Here is a 19457-nt window from a genome sequence, read left to right on the forward strand (position 1 = left end):
CTTTCCCATCGTTCCTCCTACTAAAATCCAGCCCCCCCCCCCCCCCCCCCCCCCCCCCCCCCCCCCCCCCCCCCCCCCCCCCCCCCCCCCCCCCCACCCTTTAGTCACCAGGTTCCCTTATGACATCAAGCTTGATGTCTGTAGACTCCACTGTAAACTATTTTTTTTTTTTTTTTTAATGAATCTCTGATAATCGATCCAATACATTGCATACTTCAATAAATGGTTATACGTATACTAGTAGTTTCTGCCTCTGGCTTAGCGACCTTTTGGCGGTATCTTTATACAGAGGGTCGCGGGGTTAGTGATTGATGTTCTACATGTGTATGCGTTAGTGTGTGTGTGTGAGACCGTTGTTTTATTTTTTTTTATTCTTGTGGGAATGTGTTACTCAGTGTGTGAGGGTGGGTCTGTTTGTGTGTGTTTAGAAGCTATTTATAAAATGAGATGTTCATTGATGTTTTGCTTGTTATGCTGTTTTAGACAGTAATTATACGTTTCCAGTTTTCATTGGTAGTATAGATGTACAATGAATTTGAATTTGTTGGGGAAAAAAGATAAATACATTTCTCCTAGCTGTATCTGTCACCCAAGTCCCCACAAACCCCACACTGACTTACGTCATGCATGTGGGGCAGGGTGGACGAATCACTTTCGGGCAACAATGTCCCCATCGCAGCACTTTCCACAAGCATATTCTGCGACCGCTGTTCCTTACTGTGCGAATTCCTCCCCAATCTCTCAGTTATACTGTGTGTCAATCCCCCGGATCACACTGCTCTATTTTCTCTGGGTGTCCCTATTCCACTTTTGTGTCTGGCGGGGTGTGACGTTGCCCCTCCACCCAGCGTGGCAGATAGCGTGTCCCATAACTGCACTGTCCCATAACTGCCCACTGGGCCAAAATTGTTATTACTGATTTTTCTATCCCCCTTATCATATCTCCCCCACTCTCCTCATAACTCTGATTATCACCTCCCCCATAGCACATGTCATCGTCCAAAGGCCCGCCCCGCCCCCGAGTATGGGGCGCCGTCAAATGTGTCATGCGTTAGCAATGCGAAAGTTGTTTATAAAGGTCTATGATTTAATCTAAACTCTAAAAAAGCAACGCGCGCAGATCAATTTCACATTGCAGACAGGCACCTTTGACAAATCCTAAATACACTCGTTAGTTTTACACGAGGATACTGTGTGATGAACGGCGATGGAGCAATCAGTGAGAAAATCTTGGCGACGCAACGCCTCAGTTGAAAAGAGTCTGCTTCCCGCAGTGTCGGCAAACCCCAATAGTGTACCACTACCAGCGTCTACTTAGTCTGTCGTCGGAGAAGGGCGCCTTTCATGGAGCTGAGAGAAAATTACAATCTCCAACAGGCTTTTCCGTATGTGTGTGTATATGATTGTGATTACTTTATTTCTTACCAGGAGAAAAGACTTGCAGAGATGTGAACTTCCGATAGAGACGAATACAGGCCCTGCGTCGTTTCTGCAAGGTGTATCTCAACCCCATACTTCTATAAATTGTTTTTATTTACAGCTTGCCCAAATATTGTGTGTAATTTTTTTATGTTTGGCGAGGGGTTGGGGTTGACACGGTTCATAAAGCTGATGTTTTTTTATTTTATGTTTTCAGAAAATCTGCCAGCAAAGCCAAACAAAAATAAACCGAAAGGAAAGAAACCAAAACGGCCATGTCTCTACTGTGGAGAAATGCAGTCAAGACTTCCGCGTCACCTCAAGAGAAAACACAGCGATGTGGAGGCAGTTTCTTCAGCTTTTAAACTTCCCAAACAAGACAAAAATGAAGTGCTTTCAGGCATTCGTAAGCTGGGCATTCTGAAAGAGAACAATGCAATAAAGCTCTCTGGTGGCAAAAATCCGATTTTCCACAGAGAAAGAAGAGGGACGGGTAAGGATAAGGATCTTGTCGTCTGCAATGGGTGCAAAGGCTTCTTTTCAAAAACCAGAATATGGAAGCACAAGCAAACATGTGTGGAAAATGTAATGTCTGTTGGGTCTGTGGATTACAACTTTACAAGACACAGGTGTGACCATGATTTTGTAACGTCTGAGTTTCGTTCTGAGATTCTTGATCATTTCAGAAATGATGAAGTTGGGAAGCTCTGTCAGACAGACAAAGTCATCGTACGTCTCGGTCAAAAGCTCTACAACAAAAGCATGAAAAAGGAAAGACGAGTCATCATGTCTGACATGCGCACACTTGGGAGCCTGATTGTTCAGATGAGGAAAGTTGCAGATTTAGACAATTTAAATGGTGAGGATGTTGTTGATCGAACCCAATTTGAAGTTCTTTCCCAGGCTGTCAAAGAAATGACAACAAACGAAAATGGTTCCATGAAAGCAGGAATGAAACTGTCTGTTGGATACCTTTTGAAAAAGGTAGCTAAAGTCATGAAGGCACATTACATCATAACTTCTGAATTGGTTAAGTCAGAGGAGGTGGACCGTTTTTTGGCAGTCCTGGATTTAAACTGGGATTACATTTTTTACACAGCTCAATTGTCCTGTGAACAGCGACGAACCAATTTGAGAAAACCAACAGATATGCCCATGGAGGAGGATATAGTGAAGTTGCGCGAGTTCATCGCCTCTGAGATCAAGATATTGGCAGAACCTGGATCATATGAGTTCTTTGATTCAAATAGTTTTGTCCGCCTGAGAAATCTGTTGATTGCTCGTCTGACTTTGTTTAATGCTAGGCGAGGTGGGGAACCTGCACGTCTGACATTGACTGACTGGCAAGATGCAATGGATGGCGTCTGGGTTGATCCACAGCAAGTGGTGTCAGTTGAAGACCCCATACAACAGGCCTTGGCCTCAAGTTTCAAACTGGCCTATCAGTCTGGCAAGGGAAGCCGAAGACTTGTCCCAGTTCTCATTCCAAATGATTCTGTCGAGCCCATACAGCTGCTTGTGCGTCAACGCAAGTCAGTTGAAATAAATAGTGCCAACATATTTCTGTTCCCAAACACCCTTAATTCCTCTGATCATGTCAATGGTTGGAATGCTATCAAGGCAGTGACCAAGGAAATGGGAACCAGACTGTGCAAACCTCAACTCTTGATTGCCGATAAATTCCGGCACCGTGCCTCGACACTATTCTCCCTTCAAGACGTGCAGGACACATCAACCCGAGAGGCATTTTACAGGCACATGGGACACTCTGAGGTCATCAATAAGACTGTCTATCAGTGTCCCTTAGCCATACGTGAACTCACCGCTGTGGGAGGATTCCTTCAATGTCTGGATTCAAACAACTATGGCAAGACACATGCCAAACATGCGCCGCTCGCGCTTGACCTGCAATCAAAGCACACCATTACTTCTGGAAGCACTGAACACCCCCAACCTCCTGGAAGCACTGAACACCCCCAACTTTCTGGTAGCACTGAACACCCCCAACCTCCTGGAAGCACTGAACACCCCCGACTTTCTGGAAGCACTGAACACCCCCGACTTTCTGGAAGCACTGAACACCCCCAACCTTCTGGAAGCACTGAACACCCCCAACCTCCTGGAAGCACTGAACACCCCCACCCTTCTGGAAGCACTGAACACCCCCAACCTTCTGGAAGCACTGAACACCCCCAACCTCCTGGAAGCACTGAACACCCCCACCCTTCTGGAAGCACTTACCCAAATACCGGGGACTCCCAACTTTCTGATAACACTACTCGAGAACGCACATATACAAGGTGGTCTAGAAAAGACACAACTTTGGTCATCCACAAGTTTTCCAGCTTTATTCAGCTGAATGCCCCTGGTTCCACAGGACCACTACCATCCGTTGGACAGATGAAGTCATTTTTGAACGAGACGTCCATCTTTCAGAGCTTAGACCCCAAACAGCAACTGCAGCTACTTCGCACCAAAATCTTCAATGAACGCAAGAAATTCCGAGAACAATTCAAAAGCCGCTGCTTCTAACTTACCAAATGATACTAAGTCTTTGAGATGTTTTACATCAGTTCACTGATCTTTCAAACATTCACTTGCGTATATTGTCTTGGTAGGGGCAGTAATGTGGGACAGGTCTGTTTAATAACTTAAATTAAGGAAAAAAGAAGACTTTACACCCATTGCAGATAACAAGATCATTATCCTTATGGCCTGCCTTAACCAGCCGAATCATTGGTCGGCGAATGGCATTCGCCAAGCAAATTGCTCGGGCGAATGAGTTTTTTCCTTAACCAGTCGACTAGGCGTTCGCCGAAACTGATTCGTTCTTGCTCGGCGACAGGGTTTCAGGCTAAAATTTGCTCCCAGAGCATGTTCTCCGAGCCGGTGTTTGATTCGTCGAAAAAAAAGAGCTCTCTAGAGAGGAGACTCGATTGCTGAATAACGAAACAAAAAAAATGTCCGATTTGCCTGAGTTGACCGACGATAGTTTGGATGTCTTTATTGATTTATGGGAATCGTTCCCTTGCCTCTGGAATACCAGACACAAGGATTTCAAAAAAAAGGAGAGAAGACGCGGTCTTTCGTTGTCTTCATCATCGGCGTCGGCCAACGCGTACAGGGCTAGCAGCGAAGTGAAATTTTCTTCGTTGTTAACGGAAGCCATTTTTTTGTGCGTTTTGTTGCGTCATTTCCGGCAAGCTCACATCCTGTTCGTTCGTTTACTTTTGGCTCGGCTGGTTAGGGACGAGAACGACTGTCGCCCGAACTGACCGAGCCCGAATCAAATCACTTCACCTGGTTAAGGACAAATGTGATTCGGGCAAATGCCATTCGCCGAGCAATGATTCGGCTGGTTAAGGCAGGCAATTGGGGAAAAACCAGTGTTGTGGTGGGCATAATGGTCCGGATTGATTGCCAAAATATTTTGTTCCTATTTATACGTTTAATTTTTGGCTGATATTTGACACCAAAGAGTTGATTTTTCGAATAGTGCTAGTTGTCCTCGGACCGACTAAAATTCTATGTTATGTCATGTTATGTTATGTAGTCGTTGGTCTTAAAGATAAGAAAGGCTTATTGCAGGCAAGGGAATTGTCATCGGATCCGCGGTTGGACGTAAGGTTTCCGCAGATTACAATCATCAAGTCCGCGGATATTAAAAAAAAATAAAAAATCTTCATAGTTTGAAAAAAACAATGTAGTTCTTGGAACGAAAACGCATACTTTTGTGGTTGTTAAAAGAAAAATGCATAGACTTCTGTGAATGTCGCCGACACATCGGATGGAAGAAACAAGAGGGGTTAAATCTAGGGGGGGAAACTTGTAAGCACTATTTTGGCATTGACTTGGAACGTTTGAGAATGGCTCGTCAATCGAGCTTAGTAAAAAAAATAAAAAAATGCATTATTTTTCCAAACGCTAACGGTTTTTATTCCTGAGTGTTCAACAAACTTTAATGTGTCTGTCATTCATTCATTCCGGTCATAGTTTACAGTTTATATATCAGAAACCATTGAAATTTGGCACAGTCAAGTCCAATGGGTTGTATTAAATTTACAGAATTGAGGTGTTAAAATAAAAACCGCTAGGGCTGCCTCCAAGAAAAGAATCTGGAGTAAAGGGACCGCGCAAGTGCCCTGAGGGCAAAAGGACAGGAGACACGGAACACCACACACAGTGAATTATGGTTTGGTGGTGTAAGCGCACCAACTCAGATCAGACCTGGGAAGAGCACAAAGAAATGGCTAAAGCACAAAAAAAATAAGAACTGGGAAGAAAAAGAAAGTTGGCAGGGTTGTTTTGGGTTATTAAAATTCTACAGAATGTTATGGCCAGGTCTCTGTGCTCTTTGCTGATTCTAGTTGACTTCCACCAATTGCCATCTTCTATTGTCTGTGGTGTTGTCTGTCGTGCTTGAACGGTCTACTTGCAGTCATTTTGTGTCATGAGTAGTAAGATTATCTTGCTATGTTATCTCCGCTATTTGTTTCCATTCTTACAATGAGAGCCCTAGTGCCACCTTCTCTGCATTGTTTATAATAGGAAGTTGAGCACTTGTGACTTCTTTTTTCCCCCTTCAAATTATGTGTTAATTCTGTGGACAGATATTCCATCCTTATTGCATTGTCCTTGCATATTTTTATCAGAATTATCATATGGTGCTTATTGTCTGATATTTTGTGAAGTGTTTTATGCCGTTGTATTTTATGGTGCTCTTAATTTTGGAGTAATTGCTTCTATTGATAAAACAATTACTGGTGCCGAGATGTTTAATACTTTCATGTGTCTATGAGTGAGTCTTATCTCAGAAATGAACACATTTGATTTCATCTGCCAGTAATCATAATTGTCTTTCTTCAATTTGATGGTGCTTTGTGTTGTTTGAAGCAATTGCTTGTATTGATCGACCAATTAAGGCTTTGTAACCATAAGGTAACAAAAAAATAGGTTGGTTTCGGGTAACATGACCCAAAAAAGGAAGGTCGGTCTGTCGGATTTTTTTGTTTTTGTTTTTTGTTTTTGTTGTCATTTTTGTCCCGATTGGTCTTTTTCTTTCTTTCAATTTTGTTCAATTTCTTTTAAAAAAGTAGACAATTTTATGTTATTTCTCCGCAAGGCAAAACACAGTTTACGATCGGCGATTTTACTATGCAGGAAAAAAAGTTTAGGGTCGGTCGGGTTATCTGAAACAAACCTCATCTTTTTTGCATAATGAATGTCATTTTTTTCAAATTATGGTACTACATGTATACCAAAAATGATATAATTTAAAAAAAAAAGTTGATCAACATGATTTTGATTAATTAATATGGCCCGCTCTTCAGTATTTTCATAAAATTCACGGATTTTGTAACAAGCAATTTCTGCTTTGATATCCTGTGTGTTTGTGCTTTTTTGTTTGATTGACCAATGAGTTGACCATTGACCTATTTCGTCTGTCAAGTGTTTTTAATTGAAATCCTTGGTGAATATATGCTTGTGAAAGTGTATGATCTAGTCTATTATTTTCTGTGGTTTTAAGAGTGACGGATCATAGTGTTTGATGATATGTGTGTGACCAATGACTTAACAGGGAAGTACCTAATTTAATGGAAGCAGTGTTAATCTAGTCTGTTGTTTGCCGTTGTTTTACAGAAACTGCTTCTATTGATGGTTTTTTGGTGATTTTTTTTTTTATTGATTTTTTTGGTGAATGCTTCATTGAAATTTGAATGATTACACTTTTGACCTAAAAATTAAAGATTAAACCTAAAAATAATGTGTTTGTTTGATTTAGTGTGTCAATGTTTTTAATGTTTGTGCTTGTTTATGTATATGTTTTCAGTTTGTGTGTCTGTGAGTGAGTCTAATATAAGCTACTCTCAAAAAGTTAAGGATCACTTGCACACAAATTCATAACTTTCCAAATAAGAAAGCCAATGCGTTGGTATTTGGCAAACGTTTAATTCAATGCTTTAGTGATAACGATACAATGTTTCCTTCAATTTTGAGCAATCGTTTGGTCTGTACATTTTATCAAAGTGTGTACGTATCGAAATTTAATTTCACAAAGTCGTTGAAATCACAAGACATGGCATTCAGATGCTCCCAAAAGTTCAGTAATGTGTGTAACCGCCCTGGCTGTTCTGGCACTCGACGCAGCGAGTCATAGAGTTGACCAGGGTGGTGAAGATCCTCTGTGGAAGCGCCTGCCACTCAGCCTGCAGCATCTGGTAGAGGTGCTGGACAACCCTGGGAGGGGGGTGGTTGCTCCTCACTTTGCGATCCAACTCATCCCAGAGGTTCTCAATCGGGTTGAGATCGGGACTGCATGCTGGCCACTCCATTCTGTTGACTCCAGACTGCTGCAGGAAGTCGTTGACCACCCTTGCCCTGTGGGGGCGAGCGTTGTCATCCTGGTGGACAGCCTGCGGTCCCATCTGCTGCAGTGTAGGCACAGCCAGCGGTCGAAGGATCTCATCCCGGTATCGGAGGCCAGTCAGGTTACCCTGTACATGAAACAAGGGTGTTCTGTGGTGAAGGCTGAAGGCCCCCCAGACCATTACAGAACCTCCACCAAAGGCCACCTTTTCTTGGACAGTGGTGTCAATGTAGCGTTCCCCTTGGCGCCTCCAGACCCTCAGTCGGTCGTCGTGGTTCAGGGTGAAGCGTGATTCATCACTGAACAGGACCTGGGACCATTGCTGACGTGTCCACCTCACGTGACGTCTTCAGAAGGCGCGGCGTGCTGCCCTATGGGCTGGAGTTAAGCGTGGCCGTACAGCTGGGCGACGAGAACGGAGGTTAAACCCATGAAGGCGATTCCGTATGGTCTGCTGGCTGATGTTGGTGTTAGTAGCCACCCTCCGCTGCCTTCGAATAATGCTGGAAGAGGCTATTCTTGTTTGCAAGGCTAGTCGTTCAATGAGACGATCTTCACGTGGAGTTGTCTTCTTTGGTCGCCCAGGTCTGCGTCTTTCCTGGACCCTCCCAGTGGCTGTGAAATGTTGAATCAGTCTGACAATGACCGAGATGGACACGTGAAGTCGCCTGGCCACTTCTCGCTTGGGGACACCATCTTGGAACCATGCAACAGCTCGTCCCCTCTCAAACTCGTTCAATTTTCGTCGTGGAGGCATTGTCAGATAATGCCTAATACTTGTGGTATTTCTTCTCAAAAAGCCAAGCAAGTGACAGCATCTCACACATAAACAGCAGTGCTTGACGTGCATAATGGTTTTTCCGTGTGGCTTGTGCAATGTGTTCGGGCTGAACGGTCCAAAACAAGGTCCTTTTTCGCAAGTTTCCGCTTTTTCTTTTGCTACCAAGCTCAGTAGTAGAAAATCCCGTGCAATTTTCCCACTAACACAACATCGCCCACTTACAGCTGAACAAGAATTCATAACAATTTGCCGGGTTTCACTGAGAAATAAATAACAGTAGCGAACTGATTTTATTGAGCACCTGTTTTCTCATAGTGGTCCTTAACTTTTTGTGAGTAGTGTAGCTTCAAAAATCATGTCTCAAACCATGGATATAAAAAAAATACAGCTTATAACATAAAAAAACGCGACTTTGCTTGCTGGTCAGAATTGGGGGGGCTGCTGAAATTGAAAATTGAAACGGACTAGTGGGGCTCTGTTTGAGATTCGCGCTAATTATTGTGGTTTTTATGTATGCATGTCGTTGCTAGTGTGATCGGCCCAACATAAAACCCACAATAAATAGCGCGAATCCCAAACAGAGCCCCACTAGTCCGTTTCAATTTTCAATTGCCAAGTTCAGCAGCCCCCCCAATTCTGACCAGCAAGCAAAGTCGCAATTTTTAAGTTACGATAAGGTGTATATACATGTATATCAACGTAGATACACAAAAATGAAAACAATCAATAAATAGCAATTTAAAAAAAAATATTACACACAAGTTAGCATATTAACTGTAAACCAATAATAATACACACCACAACTTCATAGCAGGTTATGGGAATAATCAAGGTATGGGACTTTTACCTGTGGAAACACGGGTCTATAAACTCCGGGGGAAAAAGTGTCCAATAAAAATGTGTTCATACTAAGGAATGCGATTTTCCGCTTGTTTTTAAAGTTGTCTCACGGCAAACTACTTGGATGACAAACAAATACACATATTTTTACCATATGTCTCCATATCTGTGAAAAGGGTCCTTCTGCATCAAATAGCACTCATTGGGCCTCGATCCGTGCTATTTGATGCAGATATGGACACATATATGACTAGTGGTCACCCAAGAAAGGTATTTTACAAAGGTCACCTGATGTCACCTCAATTACATGGTAATCCTAAGGGTGACCGGCAAAATTATGTATATCTTCAACAAATAATAATAAAGAATTCATACTGCATTATATTACACCATTTGAGGTGCTGATTGTGTTGAGCATTCAGTTTAATCTGATACTGTGTTATATGCAGAGTTTAGTAAGGTCACCCTAATGCATCATTCCACTGAGGTCACCCTAAAAGTCCCTTTGTACTTATATATATATATATATATATATATATATATATATATATATATATATATATATATATATATATATATATATGTCGTGCCGAATTCGCGGAATCGGCAACATATTTGCCCATTTGCTGCAATCGGCAAAACACTGCCCATTACGCGAAATCGGTAGCGTTTTGCCGAAAACGCGTAAGGGATTCTAAAATGTGCCCATGTTGCGAAATCGGCAGCCACCGTTTGGTTTTTAAGTTCTCAAATGCCTGGGAAATCATCGCACTTACCAAGCTAGATACTCTAATGGATCGATATCGCAATAATCGATAAGTTATGGCGAAAAATGTAGTTTGCATGCATTTCCGGAGTTATCCTCGACACAGACCAACACAGACCATAAAACAACATAACAGAGAGGTAAAACAATGTTAATGCAATGTTCTGGTGACACCAAAATAAAAGAGACAGGCTGCCACTTTTACGAAATGGGACAATTTTAGAAGCCTTTACGCTGTTTCGGCAAAACGCTGCCGATTTCGCGTAATGGGCAGCGTTTTGCCGAAAACACGAAATGGGCAAAAATGTTGGCGATTCTGCGAATTCGTCAATTCCGTGAATTCGGCACGACATATTATGTAGTTACAAGATTAGTTGGTAACTTTAAAAGGTATGTGACTTTCAATTATTTTATGTTGTTCTCAATCTTGGATTCCCTAAATACATACACATTCCAAACATGTCTTATTGTTTCTTAGCTTGTGAGTGTAGAATGGTATGTAAGAGAGAGAGAGAGAAAGAGACAGAGAGAGAGACAGAGACAGAGACAGAGAGCCGGTGTCACGAACTGAAAACTCTGTCTGAACAATCCTTCTCATTGCGGTCAATGCGCATGCGCTAACAGGGGGAGATTAACTCATTCAAGGCGCGTCTAAATTTCCCCTGTGTTCCCTGCCAGCGCGCGATTTAGAGCCATTTTGAAAAAAATATTAAAACTCAACAACACAAGATAACCTTACATACCTTTATGTTTTTGCACAGTTTGGAACTTACTCTTTTAGAAAATATATGAAACATTTGAAAGTACATACCTTGTGTTGTCTTCATATCCAGGCAAAATATCCAATTTGAAGCAAAAAAACAAACACTTTTTTGTTCTTGAATGAAACACCAGTAACTCACTGTTGCAGTACTTTTTCTCACAACATGAAGCTGATATGCACTGTTTCAAATGTCAAGAGTGTTGCTGGTGAATCAGAGTGTTGCTGGTGAATCAGAAACAAAAATTACTGTTAAATAGACTTGAACTGGTGAGTGTCAAGCATAATCGAGGCGCGTCTAAATTGTTAAATTTCCCTGTGTTCCCTCAAATCGCACGATTTTGACCTATTTAAAAAAAATAAATAAATAAACAACACAAAATAACCTTACCTACCTTACACTTTTGCAAAGTTTGAAACTTGCTCTTTTACAAAATAATATGAAACATTTGAAAGAACATACCTTTTGTTGTCTTCACATCCAGTCAAACTACCTCTTTGAAGCAAAAGACAAACAACTTTCTACGTCATGGGTTCATCATACACAATGTCATGATCGACACTTTCATTGCCCGAATCATCACCCAAATGATCGTCCATTGGCACAAACTCGTCACCAGAATCTAAAATATCATCTCCACTATCATCATCACTAAGGTCAAGATCAGAACAGTACTGAATAACAAGTTCTAGCACTCTTTTCAAGTTACTACGTCTTGTCAGCAGAACGATCCGCCATCTTGGAAAAGTCAAAACACGTGGGTCGCACACCGTAAACAAAATTAAATTAATCCCAACAATTGAAGGGAAGGAACTGTTTACAGTGAATGGTTCCACTGTAGACAGATATAAGTTCATTGCAGGGGTTGTTTCCCTTGGTCAGCAGGACCGTTTACACCGTTAAACAAGAAGAGCAAACGCTCGATCGAGTCACTTTCGCAGTTCTGAATATTATATGAGGCATCAGATGGACAGGAAGAAATTGCTATTCACAACACAATGAGTCACGTTCACATAAAATTTGAGCCCGGTCACTTTTATAGTTTCCGAGAAAAGCCCAACGTTAAGTTGTGTGTTGCCGAACAGAAAAGGCTAGTTATCTCCCTTGTTTTTCTGATAACGTTCGTAAAAGGCTACAGATGTAAATACTTTGATGTAAAGAATAATCCTACAAAGTTTCAATCACATCCGATGAACTTTGTCAAAGATATAAAATGTCTAATGTTTCCTTTGACGCTGACCTGTGACCTTGAAAAAGGTCAAAGGTCAACGAAACCATCGTTAAAGTGTAGAGGTCATTGGAGGTCACGACTAAACAAAATATGAGCCCGATCGCTTTGATAGTTTCCGAGAAAAGTCCAACGTTAAGGTGGTGTCTACGGACGGCCGGCCGGACGGCCGGACGGCCGGCCGGCCGGATGGCCGGCCGGACAGACTAACACTGACCGATTACATAGAGTCACTTTTTCTCAAGTGACTCAAAAATCGTGATATCCGTCGGAACTCAAGTACCGGCACGCTGTCAACGCTAAACACAAGTGTCGTGAACAACCTAACCCTAACCCTAATCCTAACCCTAACCCATTATTCGTTCGGTCAAAGGGTCGCAAGTCCAAGATTGGCGCATGCGCATTGACCACAATGAGAAGGATTGTTCAGCAGAGGTTTCATTTCGTGACACCGGCCGTCCATACGGACAGACACGGATGAGTCAAAAAGCACCGGTTTGTTTTTGCCAGGTCGATAACGAATTTGGCTTGTCTTGTCTTGTCTCTCTGTTTGCAACATACCACAGTTTATTTCGTCACTTCCATCGTCGCATGCAAACGCTCCATCACAGACATCGAACCCCCAGATACACTTGTTGTTTGCGCACTTCCACCAAGTCGGTGAACACGTCCAATTCGCTAGAAATGATTAAGACCGTACACATAGATTAAGGGAGGAAAAACAGAACTATCCATGAAACAAATTAAAATATGATAAAAATCGGTTGTACCGTATACATGTCTCTCTCTCTCTCTCTCTCTCTCTCTCTCTCTCTCTCTCTCTCTCTCTCTCTCTCTCTCTCTCTCTCTCTCTCGCTCTCGCTCTCTCTCTCTCTCTCTTTCTCTCTCTCTCTCTCTCTCTCTCTCTCTCTTACACACACACACACACACACACATACGTGTATAAGGTCACAAATGAGGACTTGCTAATACACACATTCACACAACGGATAGTGCGTTTGTTATGACATTCTTTCCGTCAAATTGAAGCATGTACTTTCAGGAAATATAGTTGAAAAAAATGGGGAATTTTTTGGCATCCCCATTTTTTTCAAATTCCCCATTTGTTACCAAGTGTGTACAGATTTTTTCCTCATTTGTATAGATGTACACGCCCACACACACACACACACACACACACACACACACACACACACACACACACACACACACATGCGAACACAGTGCATCCAACCCCAATTAACCCAATGCCGTGACACCAGCACCATAAACCCAGTACGTGTATACATACCACAGTTTTGTTCATCACTGCCATCACAGTGAACCTCTCCATCACAGCGCCAGTCGTACCAGATACAATCACCATTGCTACATTCCCACGTATTGGTACCTGGGCACATGGGTTGTGATTCTGTAAGATGCATTTAGCTAGGTTTGAAACACGAAGAAAAAGAAAGAACAGCAGCCAAACACAATCACGGTGTGGGAGACGTTTGTTGCACCACACTTTGAAGTAATCCCACACTTTGAAGTAAATTACTTCAAAGTGTGGGGATGTGCCCCACACTTTGAAGTAAACCCATTTTTTACTTCAAAGTGTGGGGGGATCTTCCCACACTTTGAAGTAAACTCAGTTTTTACTTCAAATTGTGGGGGGATCTTCCCACACTTTGAAGTAACTTACTTCAAAGCGTGGGACTTTTGCATCGCCTGTTTGAGCCTGATGATTTTGTCAAAAAAAATGGCAAAGTCTTTTGGATGAGTGAACAGAAAAAGTGAGCGAGCCAAGAAACATAGTGATGTTTGTTATCAGGCTTTAAGCAATGTCCCATTGTTGAGTGTGACGAAAACTCGTGGTGACGATTTTAAAACATGTTGGGTCACGCATGGTCCAATCTTACATGGTCCAACCTTACATGGTCCAACCTTACATGGTCCAACCTTACATGGTGCAACCTTACATGGTCCAACCTTACATGGTCCAATCTTACATGGTCCATATATATATTATTGGACCATGTAAGATTGGACCATGTAAGATTGGACCATGTAAGATTGGATCATGTAAGGTTGGACCATGTAAGGTTGGACCATGTAAGGTTGGACCATGTAATATTGGACCATGTAAGATTGGACCATATCAGATTGGAGCATGTAGGGTTGGACCATGTAAGATTGGACCATGTAAGGTTGGACCATGTAAGATTGGACCATGTAAGATTGGACCATGTAAGGTTGGACCATGTAAGGTTGGACCATGTAAGATTGGACCATGTAAGGTTGGACCATGTAAGGTTGGACCATGTAATATTGGACCATGTAAGGTTGGACCATGTTATATTGGACCATGTAAGATTGGACCATGTAAGGTTGGACCATGTAAGGTTGGACCATGCAAGGTTGGACCATGTAAGATTGGACCATGTAAGATTGGACCATGTAAGGTTGGACCATGTAAGGTTGGACCATGTAAGATTGGACCATGTAAGGTTGGACCATGTAAGATTGGACCATGTAAGATTGGACCATGTAAGGTCGGACCATGTAAGGTTGGACCATGTAAGATTGGACCATGTAAGATTGGACCATGTAAGTTTGGACCATGCGTGACCCAACATGTTTTAAAATCGTCATCACGAGTTTTCGTCACACTCAACAATGGGACATTGCTTAAAGCCTGATAACAAACATCATTATGTTTCTTGGCTCGCTCACTTTTTCTGTTCACTCATCCAAAAGACTTTGCCATTTTTTTTGACAAAATCATCAGGCTCAAACAGGCGATGCAAAAGTCCCACGCTTTGAAGTAAGTTACTTCAAAGTGTGGGAAGATCCCCCCACACTTTGAAGTAAAAACTGAGTTTACTTCAAAGTGTGGGAAGATCCCCCCACACTTTGAAGTAAAAAATGGGTTTACTTCAAAGTGTGGGGCACATCCCCACACTTTGAAGTAATTTACTTCAAAGTGTGGGATTACTTCAAAGTGTGGTGCAACAGACGTTCCATGCGTCAACAGCTCAAAGGCGGTAGTGTTCCAGCTCTGAGGCGCCACTTGTTCACAGTCGGTTAAGATCGCTTGCAACTGTAGACAGGGTGGATACGTAGAGGTTACACGCCGAGTGTCAGTGATTATTAAAAATAATGGTCGAAGTTGGCGGATCATGAAAAATGCGAGCTTTAGCGAGCTTTTTCATGACCGCGAACTGAGACCATTATTTTTTATAATCACTGAGACGAGGTGTGTAACCTCTTTATTCCTCCTTTCTTCAGTTATTCAAAGAAAAGAGGAGTTTTTTTGCGAAAGTTTGATCGAATCATATTCACTCAAACAGTCAACCTGCGCAGGCGATCGATAAATGCGCGGTTGTATAGTTCTGTGCAAATCATTCCATTCTGTTAACACTTCTTGTCAGTTTTCCTATTTTGGACTAAAATCAAGTACACAGATATGCTGTTATTCTGCTGTGGCAGCAAAGGCAGATATTGTGTGTTCTGTATATATATGTTTTGGTATCGCTGTTCTTTCGTCAAATGGGACTAGCAGACGAACTTTTGCACCCGTGTTCCAACGTTAAAAACTGTATGAAGTTCAGTTTTCTGGGGAAAATAGTGTATGAAACCGCTTTATGTTGTTTAAATTGATGAGATGTGTGCATTTGGTTGCGTGTGATCTGTTTATTAAATGAAATATTGTTGAAAACTGACCGTCGGATTGCAGTCTGTTGTCGAAGAAACTGAGTGAAAAGAAGGGAGAACTACTCTTGTCGCTAGACAAAGTATGAGTTACTTGCCTTGCGGGAAATTGCTTGTGATGAACGCAGTTGAGCACGGCAAATCTAGATTCAGAAAACAACCGAACTCATGGATTTTATATGAAGATTCATGTGTTCAGGCCTGTAGTTGTTAATTTAAATGCGGTATGTTTGTATTGTTTGCTCCAGAGATGTATACTTCGTACGTTAGAGCGTTCGGAACTTTTCAGTCGCAAAAAGTAGTACCGAAACAACAACTTCTCAACCCATTGCACTATCGAGGATTCAGGCTGTTGCTGGGTCGTTATTTGTTTGGTTGCTGGGTCATTATCGAAAAATAACTACCCCTACAAGTTTACAGAGGTAAAGAAGCAGAGGGGGGAATAAAGTACGTTACGACCTTATACGTTCCCAGAAAGTTGTTATGCCTGCTTGTGTACCCAGAAGGCAAAAGCGGTGTGTAGGTATGCTGGCTAAAACTTTATTACAGAAAAGAATCAGAAGCATACTTTAACAGATAATTTCAGTTATGGTTGTGAATGTGTTCTGCCTAAATCTCTGGGTTTTTTTTTGTTAGAAATATAGGCCTGTTGTTTTAGCATAATAAAGCAAGAAAACTTGATTTAAGCGAACATGTGACTTTACGGTTGACGGACGATGAATTTATGAACAACACCAGTTTTTGTTTGCCATGGCCGCTTCAATTATCTCTACCGTAAACATTCATGGTTTACGAAACAGAACAAAACGAAAAGTGTTTTTTTGTTTGTTTTTTTAATAATTCAAGGTAAGCAAAATTTCGTGCAAAATGGTTTATTTTTGTGCGTGTTTGCGCTACACACTTGAATACAAACCGATTTGCACTGAACTTACTCGGTACATAATATCAGACTTTTAGAACCTAAGGTTGTGACGCCGACGTTTATGATCGGAGTAGCGTTACACACATGTGATCAAAACTATTAATCCGATGGTCACCAAATTTGTCTGGAGTGTCCAACAATGGTTCTTCTGCATTCAATTCCTCCAGCTTTCCGACAAATGCACAAAGCGGTTGTTTTTGACCCGCTCAAACAGGTATCACATAGTATAACCGTAACAAAAATGACAGCGTTCTTCGCATTTCTTATTCCGAGGAACTCATTGTAAAACAGAACATGAAAAAAAACATAGTGCCAAATGTTATGACAATCGCATGAATTGTTTTGAAAATATCCATGGTACCGCACAGTATGCTACGAAAAAGTTATTCGTGGTGTATTTTCAGTTGACGTGTCTCAGATCCTTATCACCTGTCTTCAGCTCATTGGCTTCTTGGGATTTGTCTAGCTTTTCGTATTGGGACGTGCGGCGTGTCTTCCGAGAGCAAACACATACTCAATCATGGCAACCAGTAAACTTGCATGACGTCGCCACACTATTTAGAAGTAATTGAACAAAGTCTGATTCTCTTAGTAGTATATAATATAGCCAGGAGGCTGTTTACATGATGGGCACAACAGTTTGCTTAAAACATGTCTTTCGGATGAGACGAAAAACCGAGGTCCCTTCGTGTACACTACATTGGGGTGTGCACGTTAACGATCCCACGACTGAAAAAAGGGTCTTTTCTGGCAAAATTGTATAGGCATAGATAAAAATGTCCACCAAAATACCCGTGTGACTTGGAATAATAGGCCGTGAAAAGTAGGATATGCGCCGAAATGGCTGCGATCTGCTGGCCGATGTGATTGCGTGATGTATTGTGTAAAAAAAAATTCCATCTCACACGGCATAAATACATCCCTGTGCCTTGAATATGTGCGCGACATAAATTGCATAAAAGAAAAAAAATCCCTGCGCTTAGAACTGTACCCACGGAATACGCGCGATATAAGCCTCATATTGATTGATTGATTGATGTCTCAAAAGTTCGATGTCCACCAATCTAGAATCTGTCAGTTCGTCTTCTTCGGCCTTATTGGAATTCGAGCTCCCGTGCGATGTGACTCACTAACAATCAACGGCCTGTTTGTTTTGTGCACAAAGTTGGGCTTTTTGCTGAAGTATTTCTGCAGGTTGACAAAGGCTGTAACTAATTCAGCAACAAGGCAAGGCAGAATGTATGTTCCCACCACTCATCTTAGTCAAAGCTAGGAATCGGAAACAAATTATCTGCTGCTCTAAACTCCATAGACATGGAGGGGGGGGGGGGGATAACAATTCCTCGTTTTTGACCGAAACTCGACCCAGCTGTTTCACATGATCATAGATACAATGTAGATGATCAGGATCAACCTGACAAGAGTCATATCCAGATATAGGTTCTTATGTTTCCAAAACGTGCAAGCCTGAGAAGTTTCAAGATACAAATAGAAAAGAAAAGGTATGCAAATAAAACCACACAAAATTAGAGAGAAGGAGAGAGAGAGAGAGAGAGAGAGAGAGAGAGAGAGAGAGAGAGAGAGAGAGAGAGAGAGAGAGAGAGAGAGAGAGAGAGAGAGAGAGAGAGAGACAGCCAGACAGACATGACCTGTCTAATTTTCACTGAATTATGGAAAAGGTAGCTTGACAATGACACTCACCGACAGCAACAAGAATCACCAGGATGAATAAACAAGCTTTGGTGCCACTCCGTGCTTGCTGTTGGCACATACTGTATCACGTAGAGTTAGCCTAATTACAGAAGCTGAAGAAAACTTGTCCTATAACCAGAGGCACCTTGCTTTCGAAGTGTGCACGCCTAAATCAGAGCGATTCCTGTCGAAAGAAGAACAAACTCTGCTCGCAAGACCAAGCGATTACCAAACAAAGCTTGACTAACAGTAAGATGTAAAAAAGAAGGGATTGGACAAGACATGACGTCATTACAGTGTGACGAATCGTCTAAAAATATGTCACCAGCAAACGAAGTCTTGGCAGACCAGACCGCATCGAGTGCAAACTAACACCGAAGGTTTGGTCTAACCGAGACTACAGCCAGAATGACGCGAATCAGTGTAAAACGTCTTCGAATGTTTTTCGATGTCACGTCATTGTTCTTGAACACTTCTAATATGCCGGGATTTCGATGTACGCGTTCCCTGACGACGGTCTGGCAACTCAGCGCCAAACTTGGCATTCACCTCCATTGCCTTGTTTTGACGTGCGTCAACATTGCTACCGTGAATGCTGCAATAGGTTTGTGGTTTGCCTTGTGTGTTTTGTGCCAATCTTGAATTTGTAGCAGTGGTGGTGAGGTTTTCTAACGCCACCGGAGCAGCTCAATCTCAATCTGCATGCCCAATTCATATGTTGTTTACATGAACCGATTGCGGCAATAAAAAACACTCGCGCTGGACCAGAGTACTCTTCAGATTGGCTCGCTCCCCCAATATGAAAGTTTTTGTCTTGTGCATGTTTAAGACCAAGTGATTGATATGTGTGAATTACAGGCATTCCCTTTGCTATATAAATACATTGCATGCGAGCCGAGGATGTGCGTGGTGACTGGCCTTTCTCTTTTATTTGTAATTTGATCACAGTGAAAATGCACACACACACACATTCACACACACACACACA

At 42.0% G+C, this 19457-nt stretch overlaps 1 protein-coding gene and 1 long non-coding RNA gene across 2 annotated transcripts in view; one reads left to right on the top strand and one right to left on the bottom strand.

Moving 5' to 3' along the window:
* LOC138974732 (uncharacterized) overlaps positions 1 to 7183 on the top strand; it is a 74394-nt gene extending 67211 nt beyond the window's left edge. Inside the window, exon 9 of the mRNA XM_070347457.1 lies at positions 1637 to 7183. Within this exon, the coding sequence (XP_070203558.1) occupies positions 1637 to 3951 (2315 nt within the window). The 3' untranslated portion in view covers positions 3952 to 7183. The remainder of the gene's footprint in view (positions 1 to 1636) is intronic.
* Positions 7184 to 12716: 5533 nt separating this feature from the next.
* LOC138972374 (uncharacterized) lies at positions 12717 to 18728 on the bottom strand. The gene is made up of 3 exons (XR_011457583.1): positions 18479 to 18728; positions 13454 to 13573; positions 12717 to 12840 (listed from the first exon to the last, which is right to left on the bottom strand). It is a non-coding gene; the product is annotated as an uncharacterized lncRNA (long non-coding RNA).
* Between the last annotated feature and the right edge of the window lie 729 nt (positions 18729 to 19457).

Source organism: Littorina saxatilis, linkage group LG8 (genome assembly GCF_037325665.1).
Source record: "Littorina saxatilis isolate snail1 linkage group LG8, US_GU_Lsax_2.0, whole genome shotgun sequence".
Taxonomy (NCBI): Eukaryota; Metazoa; Mollusca; class Gastropoda; order Littorinimorpha; family Littorinidae; genus Littorina; species Littorina saxatilis.